This window comes from Typopeltis vanoorti, chromosome 2 (assembly GCF_054136105.1).
Source record: "Typopeltis vanoorti isolate ZY-2024b chromosome 2, IOZ_Tvanoo_1.0, whole genome shotgun sequence".
In the NCBI taxonomy this organism is placed as follows: domain Eukaryota; kingdom Metazoa; phylum Arthropoda; class Arachnida; order Uropygi; family Thelyphonidae; genus Typopeltis; species Typopeltis vanoorti.
This window is the reverse complement of record NC_143550.1, coordinates 56,596,689-56,622,784: the sequence shown is the minus strand read 5'-3', so window position 1 is coordinate 56,622,784 and position 26,096 is coordinate 56,596,689. Positions and strand designations below refer to the sequence as shown.

The 26,096-nt window shown below is 35.3% G+C and overlaps 1 protein-coding gene across 1 annotated transcript in view; it reads left to right on the top strand.

Annotated features, from left to right (window-relative positions):
- Positions 1 to 26,096, top strand: part of PMP34 (Peroxisomal Membrane Protein 34) — a 178,530-nt gene that overhangs the window by 52,439 nt on the left and 99,995 nt on the right. Inside the window, exons 3-4 of the mRNA XM_090405144.1 lie at positions 933 to 999; positions 16,934 to 17,088. Of these exons, the coding sequence (XP_090261270.1) occupies positions 933 to 999; positions 16,934 to 17,088 (222 nt within the window). The remainder of the gene's footprint in view (positions 1 to 932; positions 1,000 to 16,933; positions 17,089 to 26,096) is intronic.

The following is a 26,096-nucleotide window of genomic DNA, read 5'->3' as shown; positions in this document are numbered from 1 at the left end:
TCCCCTTCACCCAGCTGCTCTGTCTCGTCCTTTGGCACTATGGTAGTGCCAAATGGGATGACACGATTTCCACTTGTTACCTAAATTGTTCTCGTGAAAAAGATCAGCAAATCCAAGTTAGACTGAAAGAACCAAGTATAGAAAACTGATGTCCTGCTCAAATTGCAGTCAAGCTTTCTGGTCTCTTGCCTAGGCCATTCATTGCAGCTTCTGCCTGTCCATCTTTCCACTTCTCTCATCTAGATAACACTGTGTAACTTCATCCAAAGACAAAACTGAACTCTTGGCATTATTCTTTGCCTCCGGTTTTTGCATTAATGATTCAGGCAGAGTATCAAGAACAGCTCTTTGTTGACACAATCTCCCCCACCCAGTTTTTTCTAAGGACTGCAAACTCCAGTTGTTCAATAAAATAATAATAATAATAAAAACATAATACCAAAATAATATGAAGACTGTTGAATGGAAAGTTTACTATGGAGATACATTATGAATACAACATACAGAATGTAGGTTGCAGTGTTTGGTAAATAGCTGGAAAAGAGATGTGGAATAGGCATAATTAATGAAGGAATGTTATAGGATTGATAGGTGAATTTATCATACATGATAGGAGGTTAAAAGGAATTGAAAACAAAGGGTAATCCCTGAAAGTTGATTAAAAATGTGATTAGCTTGTTGTAATTCTAACCAGTTCCAAGCTTTCTGTTCTCATTGTGGTGACATACCATCATATGGCAGTTGTTGTTTTTAATGGTTAAGTTTCACTTCCATAAATCTTTCAACGTCACAAGTTTTTTTTGTAATAAATATTTCAATATCTATAATTAATTTAAAATAATGTTAATTAACATTTTTAGATAAATTAAGTATAGCTATGAGTATTTATTATTGTGCTGTTATAACTTATTGCTAATTTCTTTAAATTTCAGTTGAGGAATACAGAACATCTAAGAATACTCTTGCCATGGTAGAAGATCTTATTAAAGAAGAAGGAGTGTAAATATATGAAATTAATTTTATTGCATCTCTTATGAGATAATATGCATGTACATTATAAAAATACTTGTAATTTAAAACAGTATTTGTTTCATATGGTGGCTACTTAGTTAAATATAGTTTATTCTGTATAAAAAGAGTGAACCATAATATGTTAGAACATTTTTTAATACGTGCTTTTCTGATATACAAGAGAAGATTGTGCTTAAACAGCAGAGTAGGAAATGAATCCCAAACATATAGAAAGGTTTTGATAAAACTTAGAGAAAAAGGCAAGGTAGTAATAAGTACCTGCAGCTTTTTGTACTCAGGTCATGGACTAGTTATTACTAACATGTTCCAACATAAATTTGCATGGAACAAACATGTAAAAATTACTTGATTCTACTAGCAAGGCTATATATTGGTTGGTTATGCATAGGAAGCACTATTTAGGACTTTAGACTTGCCTTAGTTGGTTATTCATAATGATATTACTCAAGGAAGTTACAACATACACTATATATTAATTAGAATAACTTTTAATTAATATTTCCAGTATTTCATCAGAGTCAAACTGCTACCATCAGGGAGCAGTAAACAAATCAATATGTGCATGCAAGTGCTACATAAGGTAAGTATGACTGAAGCAGAACAACAAAGGCAAGTCTAAAGTCCTATGCGGGCTGGGATGGGTGTTCTTGGCTGTTGGGATCAAGTTCTAAGGATGAGTGTTTCCCAGATTTGAGGTAGTTTTACCTCAAATCTGGAATGAACTACCCAAATTTGTTTAAGTTTGGGTAGTTCATTAAGGCTGAGGTAGATTCTAAGAAAAGTATTTCATATTTATATTTGTTCCTGTGGAAGTGAGGTGGCCTTTTTCCATCACATCTTATGCTGGGTGGTGTCCAAGGCATAACCAGCAAGCCCTGAGTGGCTGTAATGGTGGAACTAGATTTAGTCTGTGAAATATTAATTAAAAGTTATTTTAATTAATATATAATGTACATTGTAACTTCCTTACATAATATTGTTATTGATAGTAATGTTTTTAGATTGGTCCAGGACAAGAGTCTATAGAAGATTTGAAATATGAATTATTATAAGTGACCACTACTTAGTATAAAACAAATCAGAATCAGCATCCCAATAAAAAGAAAAATGTTGACAATAAATCTGGAACAACTTACATATTTTAACTGTAGATTAAGATCTACAATATTATTGGGAAAAACATGAAAAAGTGTGAAAACAATATAACACCTTAGAGACGAAATGATAAAATCTGAAAGGGAAAAAAAGAAAAAAGCATTCACTTATCCATGGAAGCATATGGTGAAGTTGTGTATATAGATAAAAAAAATTAGACCTGTATAATAAATATTTATTTTTAACTGCTTCTTTGCAGTTACAAATAGGTAAGTAGAAAATCGAAAATGTAATGTTTAGAGAGTGGCTAGAGTTATCTGGTACTGAGGCAAGCATGTGAGCAAGTTGTGCGAGATCATTGGTGATAGGAAATGCTTCAGCATCTCTACCTGCTGGATTAGTGCAGTTGGAAACAGAAAGCCAGAATGGTTGGTGAATTGGAGGCAATAGAGACAACAAATGAATTAGACAGAATAGGGCAGAGAGCTTTTTAGCGAAAAAAAAAAAAAATATATATATATATATATTTCTATGTTGGAAATTCTCTGACATGGTATATCATAGCAATATGCACATAATTTGTTAAAATTTGAAGATCATGGAATATATAGTAAACATTACATTACATGACATACATTTGATTATATATATATATATATACACACACACAAGGCATACATGTGGAGAATTTTACCCGGCTCCTCTGCAAATCATGGCTTCAACAGTGACCCATCCCACATACCACTTCATCAGACTCCTTCCAGGTAAAGCTGGCAGAATAGGGGCAATAATATTATTCACCAACTGAACCTAGAAGACTTTTAAGCATTACCATTTAGGTTTGATCCTATATACTATCTAGCATCCAGTTATGGAATAACCATTGGTCCCTCCACTGAGCTGACTCTAAAAACATCATTCATATTGCATGCTGGGAAAAAAAAAAAAAGTGGGGAAGAAGTAAACTTTGTTCTGAAGTCCAAACATGTTTTAAGCCACTTGAAGCTTATAATAAGCAAAATGGTAGTATTATTCTGGCCAGTGAAATTCATCCACCACTTAATAGTGTCTGGTACCACAGAGATGTAGATGTCATACCTCAGCTATGTCATGTTAATGTTAATCTATGTTAATTCATTCCTGGATCTTTTTCTCCAGTCTAATGGTTTAACTCTTTAACTGCTACGGTCGAGTTAACTCGAGCGCGGAAAAAATGGCACCCTCAAGTGGACACTTCTTGCAGATTATGCAAATTTTATAAAACACTATTATTGCCATTTTTGTGAGTGAACAAGTGTATATCAAGAATGTATGATGCTGTCTGGACTTCTTGTAAGAATTTTAATTGATTTTATTTATATATTTTTTGCAAAATTAATTCAGCACATGGGACAATGTCAGTAGAATATAAAATCAGCAGCTAAAGGGTTAATGCTTGTTGGTTCAGATATATATCCAGAACTACTAACAGCACTGCTTATGTGATGGTGCCACCACAGATCAAATGGACTACACCAGTGGTGGCGAACCTTTTAATGTGCACGTGCCAAAAGTTTACAAATCGAATTGCTGACATGCCAGGAAGTTTTTAGTAGGGGGAAAATTAATAGAAAATGTATTAATTAATTTATAATAATATATAATATTTTATTTTATTTATATATAAATTTATAATATTATTCAGTGTAAAATTGATTTTAATGTTGGTTTGAAAAAAAAAAAAAACAGTAGTGATAAAAATATTTATGCATTGTAACTCACCATAGAAGTCAGCTGAGCAGGGGAAGCTCAACTTGTCGGCTAAATGCTTATTGTATTTACTCGAATATAACTTGCTCTCGCATATAACTCGCACCTCTGATTTTACTTTATGAAAAAAGACATCAAAAAGTTTTGCATATTATCTCGCACACGAAAAATGTTTAAACATGTTCACGTCGAAGCGATAGTAACTCGCTCCCCCTTCGGTTAAAAACACGCCCTCCCCAAAGATCGAAGAATGGCGACAAAATGTCATAGTAGGGTTGAATATTTTAAATACTGCAGATGCAAGGAAAACAAGTGTAGTTTTATTGAATCCCTGAATAAGGTACAGAGGCTTTTGCAGTCTGTGTAATATATTTCTCAACAAATAGTGTGATTCATTAGATAATGCCATTTTTATTCCAGCTGTCTCTAATTGCACTATCATTGTCCCCTCCCACAGAAACTATGCTGTACAGACTCAAGTCAACAACCGTGTTTCAGTGCAACATATGATTGCACTGAAACACAGTATCTAACTAAAAACTATTGTCCAATTTTTCAATTACATGAAATAAGTGTTTGTTTTATTGCATTTGAAATTCTCGATGTCATTATGACAGATCACAAAGACTAACTTCAAATAAAATTCTACCACGAATTGAAACATGCCATATAATTACGGTGATCATACGTCCTTTATTTAAGAGGACAGTCCTTTATTTCACTGCTCTCTGCTTTAAATTTTTTTCTTTTCTAAAATAGCCATTTTGTTCTTTGTTTTGTGAATTGAAATAGTAAATTGAATATTAATGCCAACATATTTAAAGATGCAATTCATAAATTTTACCAAACCTGCATTGATTATTTAAATAACTGGGACAGCTGTTTCATGGAAATGAAAGTATTTGAATGGGTCATACTACGAGAAATCCCTCTGCGGGCAAATATCGAGGAAAGTGTTTTGTTCATTTCCAGTCACTGGAACTTAAATATAAATGACGGTGAACTATTTGATGAAGTTTTGTGCATTAAAAGTTATGTCACCAGTGAAAAGATCGAAGAATGGCGACAAAATAACGTAGTAGGGTTGAATGTTTTAAAAATTTCGCAGATAAACATGTATCTTTTAAAAACATTTCAAAAATCGTTGGATTTTGCTTATGTGTCTCCCTGGATCTAATGCCCCCACTGAACAAGTATTTTCTTTAGTGGACCAGTGGAAAAAAACCAATTAAAAATCGAAACATTGAAAGCATGCATTTATACCAAATGGAACTTTGACGTGAATTGAATACAGTTTTATGAATTTTTAAAACACAAACCTGATTTAAAACACTGAGTTCAGCCCGCTGGTAATGAGAAGTTCCGTCTGAACGTTAAATGATACCCTGTCGTGAATGTGTTAAAACGAGGAAATATATAGTGAATGTTGTTATGACAGTTTCAGATGTTATGGAATTCAGTTGAAGAGAATTAGCATTTCAATTCAACACTTGTCGGTTGCCTATATCTTTGGGTTGTGTGATCTTTTGTTAATACCGCACCAATCATATTCAAGTCTTCATAGCTGCTCTCTCGTGTAAAACAAAATTTAACTTGTACGTATTGTAATAATTAAAAAAAAAACTGAGTAATTTATAAGCGTATAAAAGGATATCACCTGTAAATCGTTGACGTGCCAGCAAAGTTCTCGGACGTGCCACCTCTGGCATTGCGTGCCACAGGTTCGCCATCAATGGACTACACCAAAGCTCAGCATGGTTATGTTGTGGTGGTAGTCAAAATATCAGTTCCATCAACATTTTAGATTTTCAAATATTAGCCTTAGACACTGCAGTCGTACGGTATCTTTGTTATTACTATTCTCCTTTCCTTAAATACTCACCTCATCGCCCTATGAGTAGGTTGCCTTTTCTTCTGTCTGCTATAAATCTTTACATGTAAGACACATCAACATGAATTCTCACTATTCTCATAGAAAATGAGAAGAGTGTAAATAAAATGAGCTCTAATGAAAAGAGCCAGATCTGTTTGCTTTAATGAGTGATCACATTGTTATTTATGTGGTAGATGAATTTTGTTATCCATTGGAAGACCATCCTTATTGAAGACTAAAAAGTTTCATGTTTGGACCAAATTTTCTAATTCTTAGCCAATCCACAATATTAAATATGAGGGTGGTCTGAAAAGTTCTCAGCCTCAACCATAGATGGCAACACTATCGGCAAGATTTTTTTTTCTAAGTTGGTACATCTGTCATAAGCATCCATGTGAAATTGCAAGTTATTCTATTAAGTAGTTTGTTTTATACAGCTATCTGAAGCAAAAGTGTTGTCTGTATCCCTTGAAATGGATAAAATTGAGTATCATGCGGTTATAAAATTCTTGGTAAAAGAAAGTTTAATGCCAAAAGAAATTCATTCTAAGTTCATAAAAGTTTATGGGCACTCTTCTCCTTCGTTTTCAACAATTAAGAAATGGGCTGCCGAGTTTAAATGTAGCCGTACCAACCGTAAAGATGATCAATGTGAAGGACATCCAAAAAGTCTAACACCAGAAATCATCAATGAAGTGCACGATATGGCAGCAAGTCAAAGTACGTGAAATTGCTGAGGCTATAGGCATTTCAAAAGAACGTGTAGGATGTATTTTGCATGAAGAATTGTATATGAAAAAGCTTAGCGCAATATGGGTGCCGTGCTTGCTCACAGCAGATCAAAAATGCATTCGCATGAAAATTTCTGAACAGTGCTTGGAGTGTTTTAGCAAGAATAAAACTGATTTTGTTCGTCGATTTATTACCATGGATGAGACTTGGATTCACCATTACACACCAGAATCCAAACAGCAGTGGACCACGCCAGTTGTTCAGCACCAAAGAAGACAAAGTCAGCTCCATCAGCAGGAAAGGTGTTTTGAGATGCTAAAGGTATTTTGTTTATTAATTATCTTGAAAAGGGTTAAACAATAACCAGGGAATATTATTCCGATCTTTTAACCAGACTAGACGAAAAAATTCGTGAGAAAAGACCCGGTTTGCAGAAGAAACAATCATCTTTCATCAGGACGGTGCACCTGCCCACAAAGCTTTTGGCAATTGGGAAAATTAAGGGATCTGCACTATGAATTGTTGGAACATACACCCTATTCCCCAGATTTGGTTCCCCCTGACTTCTATCTCTTCCCAAAAATAAAACTCTTCCTCGCTGGTCAGTGTTTTTCTTCGAATCAAGAGGTGATTGCAGCTTTAGAGGGGTATTTTGCAGATCTTACTGAGAACCACTACAGGGATGGGATAATGGTGCTGGAGCATCACTGGAATAAATATATTAGTCTTAAGGAAGCTTATGTTGAAAAGTAAAAATAATTTTGAAATTATAAATTTGTGTTTTCATTGTTAGGCTGAGAACTTTTCAAACCACCCTTGTATATTGTTGGTGACCAACTTGTTATGGATGAGACGTACATAAAAATATAAATAAAAATTAAAAAATCACTCGCTAAAGGCTTCAACCCATAAAAACCACCTTCATCATACTAGATACACCACTCACGTTTCATTATATCAAACTTGTAGCTACATACCACAGGAGCAGTTTCATGGTAGCAAACTTTTGCTATAACAATTTCCTTTACAATAGGATTGTTGCTATATGTTTTTAGCTGGGACTTTTCAATAGTTTGTTATATTTCATCTGTGAGTTTACTATAACTGCTTGATGCAGTGAGAATTGAATGTATATAGGAAAAAAAATAGAGAAAAATTATTTAAAAACATGCTACAAAATAAAAAATGTAACCTGGATTCAAAAAAAAAAAAAAAGGAGAAAAAAAAATAATATCCTTATTTGCAAAAAAAAAAAAAAAAAAGCTGGGGACATTTGAAAAAAAAAATAGGTAAGATCTATAAGGTCTAGAGCAGGAGGTACAGCCTCATGTGGGAAAGATGATTCAAGAGATAAGATAATGTTGAGTGCAGTGGAGATTAGAGACAATGATAGATATAGGGCCAAAGGGTAATGACTTAGCTGGTGCTTATACAGAGAGGACTGAGAAGTTCCTTTTTCTATATACTAATGCCAGGAGCATTAGGAATAAAGGGAATGAGTTAATAGCACTGATTGATGCCATCTCTCTTAAAATTATTGGTATTGGTGAAATCTGGTTAACAGAAGATGATGTCTTGACAGGAATAAAGGTAGAAGGATATATTATTTTCCTGCAAGATAAGGTGGGAGGAGTAATGAGATGGATCACTCTGATGAGATGAAATGAAATGCACTCTGAGGATAGAGAGCCAGGAGGGATGTAATGCATGTGGCTTTGAGGGTGTATGGTGTGAATTAAAGGTTGGCATGATCAGATATATAGTTGAATGTTGCTATAGGCCAGGGAATGAACAGGAAATGTTTTCAGACAAATTGGCTTGGTGAGTGGAAATATACTGACACCCACTATATTTCCATATAGTGGGTGTCAGTTATGGAAATTTAGATTGGACAGAGGAAGTAGTCTATGGTATTCAATAACTCAATTTTTGGAATTCTTGAGGGATAAATGTCTTAAACAACATGTGTTGAAGGAAATGAGAATCAAGAGTTTTGGATTTGATTATAGCATCAGAGAATTTGATGGTGACTGAAATGTCATAATTGCCTCCAATTGGTGAAAGTGACCATGTGGTATTGATCCAGAGAGTGCACAGGTATGTGAATGTTTTAAAAAGAAAAGAAATGATGTGAAATTATAAGGCAGGTGATTTTAATAGTCTTAGAAATCAACTTGGGGCAGTGCCTTGTATGGAGGAATTAGAGGGTAAGGAGGTTAGTGGTGCATGGAAGCTAGTTAAGGACCATTTCTTAACAGCAGTAGCAAAGTATATACTACACATGCAAAAAGTTAGAAAAATTGTGGTTAAATGGATGAAAAGAGGTTATGGAAAAAAGTATAGAATGATAAGTGGTGAACAGTTGCATGAGAAATACGGAGTTCAAGCAAGAAAGGTGACTAGTACAATCAGGAAAGGAAAATTAGAATATGAAAGGAGGCTAGTACTACAATCAATGGACAATCCTAAGGAATATTTTTCTTTAGCTTTTTTCTTTTTTCTTTTGACTAGCAATTGAAGGAATAATTGTGGACAAATGGTCTTGCTAGATTAAAAAGGTGGTCCATTGACCAAGGTGAATGATATTGTAGGGCTATCTAATGATTACTTTATTAGAATGTTTCATTCTGGGGATTTGAGTCCTATGCCAAAGATGATGGAGAGGGTTGTTGGATTAGAAGTAAGTGAAGTGGATGTATTTACAATAATAAGTATTCTGCATTCCAGCAAAGCTGTGGGACTGGATGAAATTTTGCCACGAGTCTTAAAGGAGTGCACTAAAGAACTAACAGCTCCCTTGACTTGGCTATTTAATGAAAGTCTTGCAAGTAGAAAAGTCACTTACAGGGAGTGGAAGGAAGATAAGATAGTGCCATTGTATAAAGGTGGTGGGAGGAGGCACCAAATTATAGACCAGTTGGTGGACATGGAAGGTGCCTCCTAGTATAATGTGTAATTTATGCATTTGGGGTGTCCCCTGGGCAACAGTGTTAACATGGACTAATCCTTCAGCTCCAGAAGCAACTTTTATGCATTTATTGTGCCTAGAACTTTTAATCTAATCTATTTAATATGACTCTCAGAAGACGTGACAAGAGTTTATCAAACTGATGATAATTTCTGTGAATATAGAGGTCTATCAATACATAAAGAACTCTTGCATAAACTTTGTCAAGAACTAAATTATGATATACTGTGTATACAAGAAACACACAGATATAAATCAACGACATCCGAAAATTCCAAGAATGATATTGGCAGTGGAACGTCCCCATAGCAAATATGATAGTGCCATTTTCATTAGACCAGACCTTCAGATCCTTACAACATCTATTACAGAGGAGAATGACATAGAGATAATCACCCTAGAATTGAGTAATTCTGTCATTTATTCTATCTACAAACCCCCAAATGTAGCTTTCTCCTTTAAACAACAATGAAACTGAGTGGAAAACCTCCTGCCAGACCCACAAGATGATATGAATGGAGAGGCTGTGTTGAAATCGGCTGAATCATATCGGCTATCCCTTATCCACAATAGTAAACATCCTCGTTCCTTTTTTACAGCAGAAGATGGAAGCGGGGCTATAACCCAGATCTATCTTTGTGAGTAAGAGGATAGCCCACCATTGCATAAAAGCTGTTTGTATTCCTATTCCCAATTCACAACATCAATCTATAAGTGTCAACTACTATCAGCAATTCATCCACAAATTGTTCACTTTAGATGAAGATATAATTTTAGAAAGGTAAACTGTTAAAAATTTTCCAACCTATTAGATGAGAAAACAAGAACATTAACCCAGTTCCAGAGGCCTATGACCAATTCATTGAAGCCGTTCAGATACGCTCCAGAGAAACCATCTGAAGAAGATGTAGAATTAACTGTTTCCAGGGATTAACTCCCGAGCTCAACTGATAAAATACTGCAACTTATTTGAAAGAGATCCTTTTAGTGATGAAACTATAGCAAGCAGACAATAAGTTGTTAATCCATATTTGAAGCAAAACGGGAACAATGGATAAAGTTAATGAATGAAATAGATATGGGAAGGAGTAGCCAAAAAGGCTGGGAGGCTACTTAGATGCTTCAGCAATGACCCAAACAAAACTTTGACACATTCTAATGCAGGGGTGGCTCGTGCATAGGCACTGCGGAACTATAGCACCCCAATCTTTCTCGATATATAAATATATTTATTAATTTATTTATATTTGCTTGTAATATTTAATTTTATCATCAACAATCCTATACAATTCTCTTATTTTGTCTAAAAAATAATAAAAATCCATCTTGTAGCACTTTGGAGAAAGAAGGGTGCTAACAGCACTGTGTTTACCATGGTATCATATTGCTACACGCGCAAGCATATGCACATCATAGTGAGATGCGAGCAATTAGCATAATGCAGCACTGTTCGTCTCGCAGTTCCAATGTTGTTTATATGCAGTTTGCACCAGTAGTAGAGTGTTCATAGTACTTATCGTGTTTACTCCATCTCTTTAAATATTTGGACATTGCAATTAAACAACATTGGAACTGCGAGACGAACAGTGCTGCATAATTGTAATTTAATTGTAATGTCCAAAAATTGTAAATCCATTCCTTTAATTATAATTAAAGGAATGGATTTTATTTTTGAGTAATTTTGAATTATACTAAACTGTGTAATTTTATCGATAATAAACTATTTTTTCATGAAACAAAACAATAATATATTTTATTTTTAAGTAATTTTGAATTATACCAAACTATAATTTTATCGATAATAAACAATATTTTTTCATGTTTAATTTTTTTTTTATTTTTACCATAATTTTGATATTTTATCCAAACATGTATATACTGTACTTACAGTATGTATGTATATTTCGAAAGTTGCAGCATCCCCCACAAATTCAAGCCACGAGATGCCACTGTTCTAATGTCTCGGCAAATCAACTAGCAAATCAACTTCTTAAAAGTGGCAAACCTATAAATCCAGTTCAAATACAAAAGACAGGACTTCAGGGGGAATATGGAAAAGAAACAAATATTTTAATAAATTTAGTTTAATCCTTTATCCAAGTGTGTGCAAACAAAGTTTGCGCCTGAAAGTATCTTCAGGACTGGGGTAAAGTGGTACAACACCGGGCAACTCCTTGCAAAGGCAGAGCAAGCTACCAACACTCCTATCTCCGTATCTCCCTTAATGCAAAACACATCTCCTTGCGGATATGTATAATATTATGCATTAAGGGAAGGGCCACTACCCAGACTAGTTTCGACCTTTATTGAGGTCTCTTCAGTGGGAGCCAGGCCCAAGTGGAGATACCAAGGCAGAAGCATTAGCAAGGTCATCTCCTCTTATAGGAGTTGCCAAACGGTGTGCCACCTTTTTATTAAATTACTCTGGATTTAGAGAAAGATGTTGAAAGGTTATTTTTCACTTTGTCAGACTATAATAAATTTAGTTTAATAAATATAATGTTATGCATTAAGGGAAGGGCCACTACCCAGAAATTAAACTAAATTTATTATAGTCTGACGAAGTGAAAAATAGCCTTTCAAACAAATATTTTCTCCAAACCTTTTACAGCTTAATGGGGCAATTAAACTTTGTAAGAAAAGAAAAGCAGCAGGTCTGGATGAAGTTTGTATTGAGAAAATCAAGAAATTTGGTCCTGTGACCAAACACTGGATGCTGAATTTGTTCAATAATTGTATTAATACCTGCAAAATACCCAAACTCAACTAGTTAGATGCCTTCTTCAGAATCTAAGATATTTTGTTGAATTTCAAGGACAAGTTGAGAGGATTCAAAAGAACAGCCTCCCCTCAAGGCAGTGTTTTCGCCCCGATGCTTTTTAGCATCTATACAAATGACCAGCCTCTCCCCAAAGATACAAAAAGTTTTATCTATGCTGATGATCATGCCATTGCCACTCAGGCAGATCATTTTGAGAGTGTAGAACACTCTGAATCATTGAAGCACTGATTGAACCTAGCCCTTACTGTAGTGACAAATAGTTTGAAACCTAATCCTCTAAAAACCCAAATCTTTGCATTCCATTTAAAGAATAACAAGCAACAAGGAAACTACAAATAACTAGGGAGAGCACTCACTTAGATCATTGTCCAACACCTAAATATTTAGGGGTAACTTTAGACTGTGCGCTCACTTATGAAAGACATTGTATAAATACTAAACATAAAGTAACTACAAAGAATAGTATTCTCTGGAAACTATCCAGCACTACCTGGGGAACACAGGCTCAAACAGTGAAGACCACTTCCTTGGCTCTATGTTACTTGTATGCATGCTCTGTATGGTATAGATCCTGCCATGCTAAGCAGGTGGATGTTGCCTTAAATGAGACATGTGGACGCATTACTGTTGTTTGAGACCGACACCTTGTTAAAAAAATCTATTGTTTAGCTGGCATACCACTTCCAGATATTAGACACAAGATGGCAGCTAGAAACGAGAGGCTGAAGGCATCCATGTCTACACTATCTTCTATTTGAATATCAACCTACCCATCAAAGGTTAAAATCCAGGAAAAGTTTTTGTACATACCACTGAAAACCTTACTGAACCACTCCAAAAATCAAGACTAGCCTCATGAAAGACAAGAAACAATCACCTTACAGATTGGGTTGTACCATCTGAAAATCTTCCACCAGGGCAGAGAAAACTGGACTATCTGGAAAGCTTTAAATTGGCTGCAATGCAGCTTTGGAAGATCCAAAGACAATGTAAAAAAAAGTGGGGACTCTCATGTGAATCATCCCTATGTGAATGTTAATGAAATTAATGCGACAGCTAATGCTTGTGATCTGATCAAATTCTGGGCAGCAAAAATTTGTTGGACCTTCTAGTGTACTTTTACTTAGTGTATTTATGATGTAAATTGTGTTGTTTTGCATTTCTTTTTAATTCCAATATATAATCAATTTTTTTTTTGTAAATTTATGTGGATTTGAATTATGTTGCTTCTGACACAAATAAAGTAAAGTATACACCAGTTTGTGTTAATTTTTGTAGTTGTTATGGTTTTAGAAAAATTGGTAAGAACTTTTATACAAAACTTGGCAGATGAAAATAATGTTAATAATAATATAAATGGGGACACCAATTTAATGTTGCTAAATGTAAGATTTTAAATTTTGGGAAATGCAGATAGGATTGTGCATACTCTATATGGGAAAGCATGCTGGAGGAAGTTGAGTAAGTACAGGATCTTGGAATTTATGATAGATCAAAATTTAAGGGGCATGTTGCAAAGATGATTAAGACAACTCAGAGGATTGCTGCAGTATTAAGATGAACATTAATCAGCACAGATAAAATGTTAGTGATTCCACTGTATAAGATCTTGATCAGGCCACATCTGTACTATTGTGTCCAAATCTGGTCACCGGGGTTTAGAGGGATGAAGATACTTTGGAGAGGATGCAGAAGTTGTTGACAAAAATGATTTCAGGACTGTGGAATGTTAGCTATAAGAATAGACTAAAGTCATGTAATCTGCAGAGTTTGGCTGCTAGCAGATGAAGGGGTGATATGATGGAGACGTTTAAGCTCTTGAGGGGTATTTTTCCGATTGTGGAAAATAAAGAAGGGGGAAAGAACTAGAGGCAATTCTTGGAAATTGTGCAAGGAAGTGGTGAACAAGAGAGTGAGAAGTATTTTTCTTATGTGGAGAGTGGTCAGTTAGTGGAATGCATTGCCCTGAGTATGTTGTGCATACTAAGAGTGTGAATGAGTTTACACATCAGTATGATAGATATGTTACGGTGAGGAAAGATTTTCCGTAAGTCTGTGGACTTTTGTAATATATGTATACTTATTCACACTGTAATGTGATATAATGTATATTTCTTTTTTTTTTTAATGGTATAAACCTCTCTCTCTCTCTTTCTTGATAAGTCTTTGACTCCAGGAGAGTTAATGTAATAATAATGATAAAAAAATATTATATAAATCAAGTGGATATTAAATCCAGCAAAAGCTGAATACAGAAACTATAAATGTTTCGTACAAAATTTGACCAGAGAGCTTACGGGATTTCAAATCACAAATTTTGTACGAAACTTTTATAGTTTCTGTATTCAACATTTGAAATAATGCTGGATTTAATATCCACTTGATTTATATAATTTTGCATCACTGAAATGAAGTCTTTTGGCTCTTCATTTCAGTAAATGATAAAAAATATTATTATATACTGGTATTTCTAGGGATCTATGTCTACAGAGTTTTACGTACAATGCTTCCTAGAATGGAGGAATTGGGTTTCAGCTTTTTAATCAGAAAAAAAGAACATGTCAGAGTAAATATGCATACCATGGAAAATCAAACCTTTCCATCATATGAAGACCTTCCATAGGACAGATTAGTAAAATGCCTGGCTTCTTCATCACACCAGTGTGTCATGAAAGAAAGTTAAGTCAAGCATGCCAGAATGTCTTTCCATGAACCCAATCATAGTATATAGCTAACTGAATAAATGTATATGGAATAAGAGCAAAATTAGTCATAACACTAACACATGAATCAGTTTTAACTTGTCAGTCTGAGAATAGGATTAAACAATGGCAGTTGATCAGTGACAACAGATATGAGAGTTGTGAAAAAAAATTAGAAACACTGAACAGTTGGCATCAAGGGCAAAATCATATTAAAAATAAAGATATACTACTTTTCCTAAATTAAGTAACAAATAGAAAAATCATGATAATTCAAAATTTGCGTAATGAATTTTTATGCAATTCGGTTTTATGTATCTCATATAATACTGCCATATTATCTGAGATTTGAAAGAAACATCCACTAAAATTGTAAATAAATAGTTTAATTCAGTAACAAATGGCCACACAAAGTGGCCATTTGTTACCGAATTATTATTACTGAATGGTATCCAGGAGTTCAGTTGGTAATAACAACCATTGCTCCTGCAAATCTCTTTTAAGTTCTCTCAAAGGTTTTGTAGAGGATGGGGGGAGGGGGTTAGAGCAGCAGCACACTTACCTAAAGCATCCCAGACTGCTGACCTCAATACAATTAAGGTAAGCAGGCCTAGTTGGTCAATCCATACATAAAATAGTCTTGAAGATATTGGTTCATAAGCTTTGCTTGATAAGAAGAGCATTATCATCTTTGTAGGATGAATGTCTCCCCTGTTATTACATCTGCATATGGATAAACATAGGGGGTCTAGGAAGCACATAGAGGTTGATGCTTCCATAAACCATCACACCTCCACCATAAGTGTTCCTTTCACTTGTATTAGTGGGATGATAACATGTCTCTGGTTCACACCTGGTATCACTTTGTAGAGCAAATCGGGGTCATCTGTAAACAGTACTGACACCCAATTGGTCTTGGTTCAATTGATGTGTAGCCTAGCCCATTTCAAATATTTTCTCTTGTGACATGGGAATAGGGGCATGTGGGCTACCTATTGCCTAGCATACAGATGCCACTTTTGTGAAGTCTACTATACACAGTGGAAGCAGATACCAATGTTCCTGTATCCAACTCAAGGCCAGGTCATAGCTGATTTTGGAGTTGCACTCCTGTGTTGGTGAGCAGATTATTGAAGATATCAGTAACCCACTGCAGTTGTAACCACTGGCCTTCCTTCACTGTATCTCTGGGATACTGTTTGTGACTGTTGGAATTGGTTCCACAGTCAGTGAACTGCAGAATGACTCGCATGCAACTGTCTGACTCTGCCTGACTTTTGCCAGCCTCTGGTCTTACGATGACTCGCCACCTAAATTCATTAGTTAAATGATATCTTGCAGCTTTATCCAAGCATTCTGTTATCACAGAATGTCTTGTTCTCACTCCACATTCAAAAAACCATTAAAAAACACCTACTTTTATGCCGTAGCTCATTTGCATGCACCTTTGATGACAGTTTCACTCAATTGTATACAATAACCAGATAAAATGCAGAACAATAACTTAAATATAATAGTTATTTGTTCTAGAAATGGTGTTAGTCCCATCAAATTAAATTATACAATTTAATTGTGTGTGTTTATATCTGTACAATCCACTTCTATTACATAAATTCTAAGGGAAAAAAAATTTCCTGCACATCATTTCATGTTTCCTGCATTCATCTTCAATTGATACCAGTCTACGTACTGCTGTTGCCGTATTTCTGAAGGATAGCCTAAGGATAATGAACAAAAAAAATAGCAGCAGTTGGATTTATTGGCTTAAGAGAACATTTTTTTTTTTTTTATCTAGTGAAATAATTTGCTGAAAACCAAATCCTTCAAAACTTTTAAATTATTTCAATTCTAAATTTACGCAATTTAAAAGTTTAATTTTCTTAAAACTGTGAACAAGTACCATTTAAAATTTTTTAAATTGCAATTTTAAAATGTTATATATCATCATTAAAATTCTAAAAATTATTTATAAATAACAGCTTTTTTTATTTCTCATATAGACAGTCATTATACAGAGGATTAGTTCCAGTCCTAACAAGCTTGTGCAGTTCCAATTTTGTATACTTTTATGCATTCCATGGTCTTCGTGCTGTATTTGTTCAGGATACGAAAATGCGCAATGCTCTACAGGACCTTTCATTAGCATGTGTTGCAGGTAACATTGTTTATACATACCATAATGTATTTGTTTCAATAAATATTTATAAAACAAAGAAAATATGACTTCATGTTTTCATTGTTGTGATATTGTTCCAAGAAAAAGAGGAATACTGAAACATGTAGCATGTTTTGGACATGACAACATTCTTTGTCAGAAAAGCTGATATAGTAACTCATTTGATACTGACCACATTTTTCAATTTATACTACAAATCAATCATTTTTTCCCAACTGGGCACTCCTAGTCATATATCAATCATCAGGTGACCACTTGACAGTGATGTGTGATTTATACATATTAAAAATTTAAAAATGCATGGTTGAAAGTCACTAATAGGAGAACATGTTATGGGCCAAGGCATCTTTTGCAACAACCTAATATCAGTTTTTGTCCTGATATTAGATAATTTGATCTGTTTGTTACTTATTTACTTTTCATTTTATGACCTCTTCTCTGTTATATTACCAGTTTAGATATTTTCTACTTTGAATTCATTCATGAAAAATTGACATTTCTACCATACTTCTTTTTCTTAGTGTCATTTATGTATTATGATATTCAGTGACTGAGTTGGCTTCACTCTATAATCATTTGTCTCAGACTGTGAGCTAGATTCAATTTTAACATAATAGGAAAAGCTTTCGTGGCCATTTTTAGGAGGTCTCAATGATTCACTCGTTCTCATCTTCATCCGATAATAGCCACAATTAACAGATATGATATGCTTATACCTGTCCATAATACATTACTAACTGCTTAATATTTAACTCTTCACAGCAATCCTACCCACAAAAGGTTGGGAATGTATAACACATTTAGTACCTTGAGTGTACTGAGAGTTAGGATGTTATATTTGGTTTCGAGTGGAATGTTCTCAGATTAAGCAATCTTACATGGTAATTTTTTTCAAGTCACTTTCAGGCCTCATTTGCTACCTGAACACTTTTACAAATATCATTGTCACCATGGGAATTCAACCCATTTGCTAGCTGCACAGAGTGCTTAAGGATCTAAGCTGTATAACTGAAAGAGACTTCCACATAACCTTGAAAGGAATCGGAGAACTGACTAGCACTTCTGACCTAATGTCCTATCCTCACCTTCTCGTGGTGCACCCTTTTAGGTATCTACCTGGATACTGAATGAACAAGAATGTGCTGGCAATTATTTGGGATTTAGACAACCAAATTGTATTCTTATTGGCTTAAACCACAATGTAAAAGGATGATACAACATGACAGAATATCATCCTGACTGGGGCGACGCCTGATTAAACAAGAGCCCCTGTTGTTTTTGCCAGGGAACCAGGGCAAACAACAAAAAAGTCATCTACTGGTATAAATCCTAAAATACATTCCAACTCAGCACCACCAGAGTTCAAGATCAGTACTATCAACATAAGAAGCCTGAATGGCAAAGAAATGGATAAGTATACCAGATCAACATAATAGGGGTGACTGAAACAAAAAAAAGGCAAAAACTGGTGAGATCTTTCTAAGCAATAAATACAAAATGTTATATTCAGCCAATAACAATCAGGGAAAAGGAGTAACTAGAGTATTCAACACTAAATATGATTCTAATCAGCTTGAATGGCAGGCAGTATCAAGTAGAGTGATGTGAGCAAATGCGAGAATGGGGAACTGGACAATAAGACTATTTGTGCCTATGGTCCCAGAGAAGGACTACTATAGAAGTGGAAGAATTTTTTGAGGCTTTAGAGAAAGCAACTGACACAATGAAAAAGGAAAAGTTCGTCCTTGTTGGAGATCTAAATAGCAGAGTAGAAAATAATTGTGAGACATACAAAAATATTTTGGGAAAATTTGGAGAAGAGAGTAAAGCTAATAATAATAGCAAATGCCTGTTGGATTTCTGCTCAGGACATGGACTGGTTATTACTAACACAATGTTCCGACATAAAAATTTGCACAAATTCACATGCAGAGAAGAGGCAAGGAATAAGAAAATTCTCATTAACTATGTTATTGTTGATAGTGATTTTTTCTTTCTTGTACAAGACATTAGAGTGTACAGCAGATTTTAAATTGGAAATGATCACCATTTAGTCTTGAGCAGGATAACATTGAATTTCATATTGAAAAGAACAAAAAAATTGAGTAGCTCTCAGATGTGAACTGTAAACAAAAATACACAAACATTATTCAAGCAAAAATGAAAAAGTTTGAGAACACGAACCAAACTTTGCAGATTCAGTGGCAAGTCTTGAAGAAAACATTGATTGATTCAGCAGTGAGGCATGGTGAGGTTGTCTGCAAGGATAGAAAAATCAGAACTCCATGGTGGAAACTCCTATCCTATCCTTCTCGTCCATCCTAAGACGGGTTGAGTCCTCTCCTAATGAGGGGGTTACTGGCGTATTAATGCAGCTGGTTTGCCACTCCTCTGCTGCATCCCCTAAGGGTGATATTCATGACTGTAATCTGTGTATGTTCACGGAGCCGGTTTGCCTGCTTGCGGGATGAAAAACCCCAGATAAACTGGGGAGAAAAACCCTGCTGACTACTCCCAAGACGGGAATCGAACCTAGGACACTCCTTCCCCAGGCATATGGTTGCGAAGCGCATAGCCACTAGGCTAACTGCACGGACTTGGTGGAAACAGGAAGTGAAAAAGGCAGTGAATAAGAAAAGAAGAAACCATATCAAAAGTTTCTGGCAAATAAGTCAGCTTGTGCTCTTAGAGAATACAGAGACAAATGTAAGAACATTGAATACTGTGTAAAACTAGCTAAACAAAAGTCATGGGAGGACTTTGGTAAAAACATAGAAAATAATATCAGGAAGGTGGCAAAATAATTTGGGGGTTGTTGAAAAAGCTCAGAACTGGAAGAAAGAGTGCTGTAAAAGTAATTAGACATGATAAAGGTGAAATGAAAACTGGAGAAAAAGTTATCCTTTAAATATGGAGTAATTACTTCGAAAAATTGCTAAATGACGCAAGCAGTGAAATCACAGTGGTAAAAAAACACTCAGTAGGCATGCAATCAGGAATACATCCATACTTGAAGTAGAAAACGCCACGAGAAGCCTGAAATGTGGAAAGCCAATGGGAGTAGATAATATTTGATCAGAAATGTTCAAGTATGGAGTTATAAAAGTTTTGCAGTGGCTGCACCGTATAGTTTAGAGGGACAAATTCCAGATGATTGCAGTAGAGTTCTCATAGTACCTATATATAAAAAGGGAAATAAAACTGAATGTGAGAACTACAGACGTATTTCCCTACTGAGTTCCTGGTAAGATTTATGAAGTATTTGGTGAAGAACAAGCTGGATTCAAGCCAATTAGAGGCTGTCAGGATCAGATTTTCAGTTTACAACAAATAGTTGAGAAATCATGGGAATATAGCAAAGATCTGTATCTAGGTTTTGTAGACCTGCAAAAGGCATATGGCAAGGTGCCAAGAGAAAAGCTGTTCAAAACACTACAGTTATATGGTGTCAATCAGTGTTAGATATATGGATCATATTATGGAAGAAAGTAGTATTAAACCTCATATCAAAATTGGAGATGTTAATGTCGGTCTTTACTTTATGCAGATGGTGTTATACTTTTAAATAAATCCAGTGCAAGTCTGCAGGATTTCCTGACTAAATTGAATAACTGTTATAATAGGTTTGATATGAAAATCAGCAATAACAAGAGGAAATAACACTGAAAATATCAACTGCATCATGAATGGAGAACCTATAGACCAAGTAAAACATTTCAGCTATTTAGGCAAAATTTTTAGTGAAGATAGTAAATTAAATATGGAAATAGACAACAGAATCAACAAAGCCAGTACAGTGGAAGTCAACTGAATAAATTTATATGGAATAAGAGAGAAATTAGTCAAAACACCAAATTAGCTGTATACAAGACTGTGTTCAAACCACTTTTAACTTATGGATCTGAGAGCTGGGTTAGAAATAAAACACTTGACCAAAGAATAGAGACCATAGATATGAGAGTCTTGAGAAAGATTAGGGGTGTGAACAGATGGCATCAATGGCAATATCATATTAAAAACAAGGATATTAGGATAGAACTTGACATTGTTAGCATCCTGGAATGTGTTAGCAGAGCTAATCTCAGATAGTATGGTCACAGAATGGGATAGGAAAGATTAGCAAATCAAGTGTTCTCTGCTAGGTTGGCAGGAAAAAGATCCAGAGGTAGACCAAGATATAGGTGGATTGATACGGTAAAAGTGCCTTAGAAGACAGAAATATAAGATCTGATAATGTTGGAGTCTTGGTAGATAATAGATTGATTTGGAGAAAATTGTTGATAGGAAGTTAGTAATGATGTAATTTTTTTCATGTAATACTATCATAATATCCTGTACACCCTGAGGGTATGTGTCAGGAATTTGGTGATGATGATTTCATATTTCATAGCCAGCTGACAGCAAATGAGAAACTTTGCAGTATAAAAGCTAAATCAATAAAAGAATAATAAACATTGATATTGCACCGTTAACCCCAAACAAGAGTTCCTGATTTTAGCTATGACATGTATGATAATCATACATGACATAACATAATTTAATTAGTAAATTTTATTTATTATTAAATGGTATATATATATATATATAATTATTTTCTTCACAATATCCTAATGGATGTTGTTGTGAACAAAAAAGTGATCAATTTTAAAATACCATATGCTTTTTTCAGACAATGAATTTTTTTTCTGTTATACTTCTTTTTTTTTTTTTATGTTGTGCCCATAAATGAGAGGTTGGTTAATCAACCTATAGTACATTAGTACCATATATAGGTAGTGGGTTGGGAAAGGAGGAACTTCTTTGCATTTGTTTTGAAAGACTGTATATTGTATTCCTTGGGAAACACAACAGGGGGAAGACTTTCCACAATACAGCAGTTGCAGGGATGAAGGAAGAGGTAAAGGAACTTGTTCTGTTTGTTTCAAAGTGCACTGTGAAAGGATGTTGAGCAGCAGCCGCACGTGTTCCAACGAGCTTAGTACTAAGTGTGGGGGGGGGGGATTATTGATATTATTTCAGATGAGTATTTCCCATGGAAATATTTGTAGAATATACATATTGCAGAAACTAAACGTCTGTGTGAAAGTGGGGGAGGTGAGTTGGTAACAGATGGGTCATTAATAAGCCTAATTGCTCTCTATTGAGTCAAGCATTTTGAGGGAGCTTTTAGGGACCCGATCCCATATATGAGAGCAGTATTCAATAGCTGGATGAATTTGTGTTTTGTATCATGTTAACAGCTGTTCAGGGGTGAAATAACATCTTGAGCAAAAGAGAAATCCTAGTTTTTTTGAAGCTGAGGATGCAATGGTTGTGATGTGTTTATGCCAGGAGAGGTTTGATGTCAGAGTAATTCCAAGAAGAGAAATCTCAGATTGTCTGGAAATTTGAGCATCATCAAAAAGAATACTGAGAAAAAATGGGTTTTATTAGAATTGAAATTGATGATTCTTGTTGATATGCTTATACATTGGTAGCACGTGACTATTAAATTATTTCAGGAAATTACAACGTATACTAAATATTAATTAAAAGAAAACTTTAATCAATACTTCTTATATTTCAGCAATGTTACATTGCCATCTTCATGGGAACATAAAACTATGTTAGTTCCTGCATGTACTTATCATAGTTTTATGTTCCCATGAAGGTGGCAATGTAGCATTGCTGAAATATAAGAAGTATTGATTAAAGTTTTCTTTTAATTAATATTTAGTATACGTTGTCATTTCCTGAAATAATTTAATAGCCATTGAAATTGATGAGGTTATCTGAACCTCATTGGAGGATTGCTCGGAGATCAGAATTGAGGGATGTGGTGGTGGTTGATGTTCTGTAGGTTGAGGTGAGTTGTGTAGAGTAAGGTTTATAAAATGAAAGGGAGGAGTGCAATGTGCTGTCATCTGCAAAACTGTGTATTAGGTTGGAAGTCAACTGAAGTATGTCATTGATATATAGCAGGAAGAGGGTTGGTGAGAGGACAGAATCTTGTGAAACACCAGCATTAGTTGAATGGTGAGAGGATAAGGAGTGTCTACCATCACACAGTGTGCATCCAGACAGAAAGCTGGCAATTCAACTACAGAAGTCCTGAGGAGACCAAATGATGGTGGTTTGCTTAGTAAGCCTTTATGCCAGACCCAGTGAAAAGCTTTGGAGATATCAAGTGCAACCACTTGAGATTCGCCAAACTTCTCCATGGCATTTGTCCAGAGATGGGTGACATATGTGAGCAGATCTCCTGTTGATCAGCAGCGACAGAATCCATACTGGTGGTCGTTTATTAGGTGGGTGTAGGAATTGGGAATTGATAATTTTTTCCATTACTTTAGACAGGACTGAGGTAAGCGAGATAGATCAGTAGTTGGACGGCAGTGAGTTGTCGCCCTTCTTGGGAATGGGTTGAATATAGGCCAGTTTCTAGGTTGTGGGATAGATAACAGCTGAGTAAGAGAGTATATATAGGGAACATAGGATAGGAGTCGGTTCTGGTGCACAAACTTTCAGGACAATTGGAGGAATGCTATCAAGGCCAGGAGACATTTTTGTGTCTAATTTGGACAGCATTTTTCTGATCTCTTCCTGGCAAAAAGATATAGAGGGCATTATATGTTGTGCATCTGGAATGATTGGAGACATTTATCATTGTCAGTTATGCATGCATTGGAAGCAAAGTGTGAAGCCAGAAGATACTACTTGTTTCATGTTATATTGCAGCTAAATATACTTCTACATATATATAAAGAAAGAATGAGTTGATGGGGTTGCAGGGAAAGTAATAAGATTCAGTGTGATGGGACAGAATTGCTCAAGTATCATGGGAAAGGGTGATTTCAGGGGTTGGTTGACTTCAGTTTTGTAACTTTGAGAGATTGCTATTTTAAAGGTGAGATAAATTGTAGATTACTCTAAATATACTCAAGAAATATAAAACATATTCAGTTAACAAAATCTGAATTTGTTTAAGGGTCAAAGCTGTATAACTGAGAGGAGACCTCCACATAGCCTTTAAAGGAACGCGGAGAACCGACCAGGGCTTCTGACCTAATGTCCAATCCTCACCTTCTCGTGGTGCACCCTGTTGGGTATCTACTTTGATACTGAACGAACGAGGATGGGCTGGCAATTTGGGATTTAGCCGACCAAATTGTATTCTTATTGGTTAAACCAAAATAAAAAATGATGGTACAACATGACAAAATTTCTTGCCGGCTGGGGCGTCGCCCGGTTAAACAAGGCCCCCGTTGTTTTCGCCAGGGAACCAGGGCGAACAGCGAAAAGTCAGCTACTGGAACAAATCTGAAAACAAACCCCAACTCAACATCACCAGAGTTAAAGATCGGTACTATCAACGTAAGAAGCCTGAATGGCAAAGAAATGGATCTAGCTGAGGAATTAGATAAGTACCAGATCGACATAATAAGGGTGACTGAAACAAAAAAGACCAAAACTGGTGAGATCTTTCTGAGCAATAAATACAAAATGTTATATTCAGGCAATAACAATCAAGGAAAAGAAGGAGTAGCCATAGTATTCAACACAAAATACGAGGCTAATCTTCTTGAATGGCAGTCAGTCTCAAGTAGAGTAATGTGGGCAAATATGAGAATGGGGAACTGGACAATGAGACTTATTTGTGCCTATGGTCCCACAGAAGGTTCTACTAAGGTAGAAGTGGAGGAATTTTTTGAGGCTTTAGAAAAAGCAACTGACACAATGAAAAAGGAAAAGTTGGTCCTTGTTGGGGATCTAAATTGCAGAGTAGGAAATGATTGTGAGACATACAAAAATATTTTGGGAAAATTTGGAGAAAAGAGCAAAGCTAATAATAATGGCAAATATCTGTTGGATTTCTGCTCAGGACATGGACTGGTTATTACTAACACCATGTTCCAACATAAAAATGTGCACAAATTCACATGGAGAGAAGAGGCTAGGAATAAGAAAAGTCTCATTGACTATGTTATTGTTGATAGTGATGTTTTCTCCCTGGTGCAGGACACCAGAGTGTACAGAGGATTTGAAATTGGAAGTGATCACTATTTAGTCTTGAGCAGGATAAAATTGAATTTCATATTGAAAAGAATAACATGTAAGAAAGTTTTAAAGCGAATAAAAGTTGAGCAGCTCTCAGATGTAAACTGTAGACTAAAATACAGAAATATTATTGAAAAGAAAATGAAAGAGTTTGAGAACAGGAATCAAACCTTGGAGATTCAGTGGCAAACTCTGAAGGAAACATTGATTGATTCTGCCAGAGAGGCATGTGGTGAGGTTGTGTGCAAAGATAAAAAAATCAGAACTCCCTGGTGGACACAGGAAGTTAAAGAGGCAGTGAAGGAAAAGAAGAAAGCATATCAAAAGTTCCTGGCAAATAAGTCAGCTTTTACTCTTACAGAATACAGAGACAAATGTAAGAAAGCTAAACAGTGTGTAAAACTAGCTAAACAAAAGTCATGGGAGGACTTTGGCATGAATATAGAAAATAAATATCAAGAAGGTGGCAAAATATTCTGGAGGTTGTTGAAGAAGCTTAGAAATGGAGGAAAGAGTGCTGTAAAAGGAATTAGAGATGATAAAGGTGAAATGAAAACAGGAGAAAAAGATATCCTTGAAGTATGGAGTAATTACTTTGAAAAACTGCTAAATGAAACAAGCATTGATGACAGCACAGTGGTAAAAAAACACTGACCAGACATGCAGTCAGGAATACATATCCATACTCGAAGTAGAAAAAGCCATAAAAGGCTTGAAATGTGGAAAGGCAGCAGGGGTAGATGATATTCGACCAGAAATGCTGAAATATGGTAGTATAAGAGTCTTACAGTGGCTGCACTGCATAGTTCAGAAAGCCTGGACAGAGGGACGAATTCCCGATGATTGGAGTAGAGCTCTCATAGTACCCATATATAAAAAGGGAAATAAAACTGAATGTGAGAATTACAGAGGTATTTCCCTACTGAGTGTTCCTGGCAAGATCTATGCAA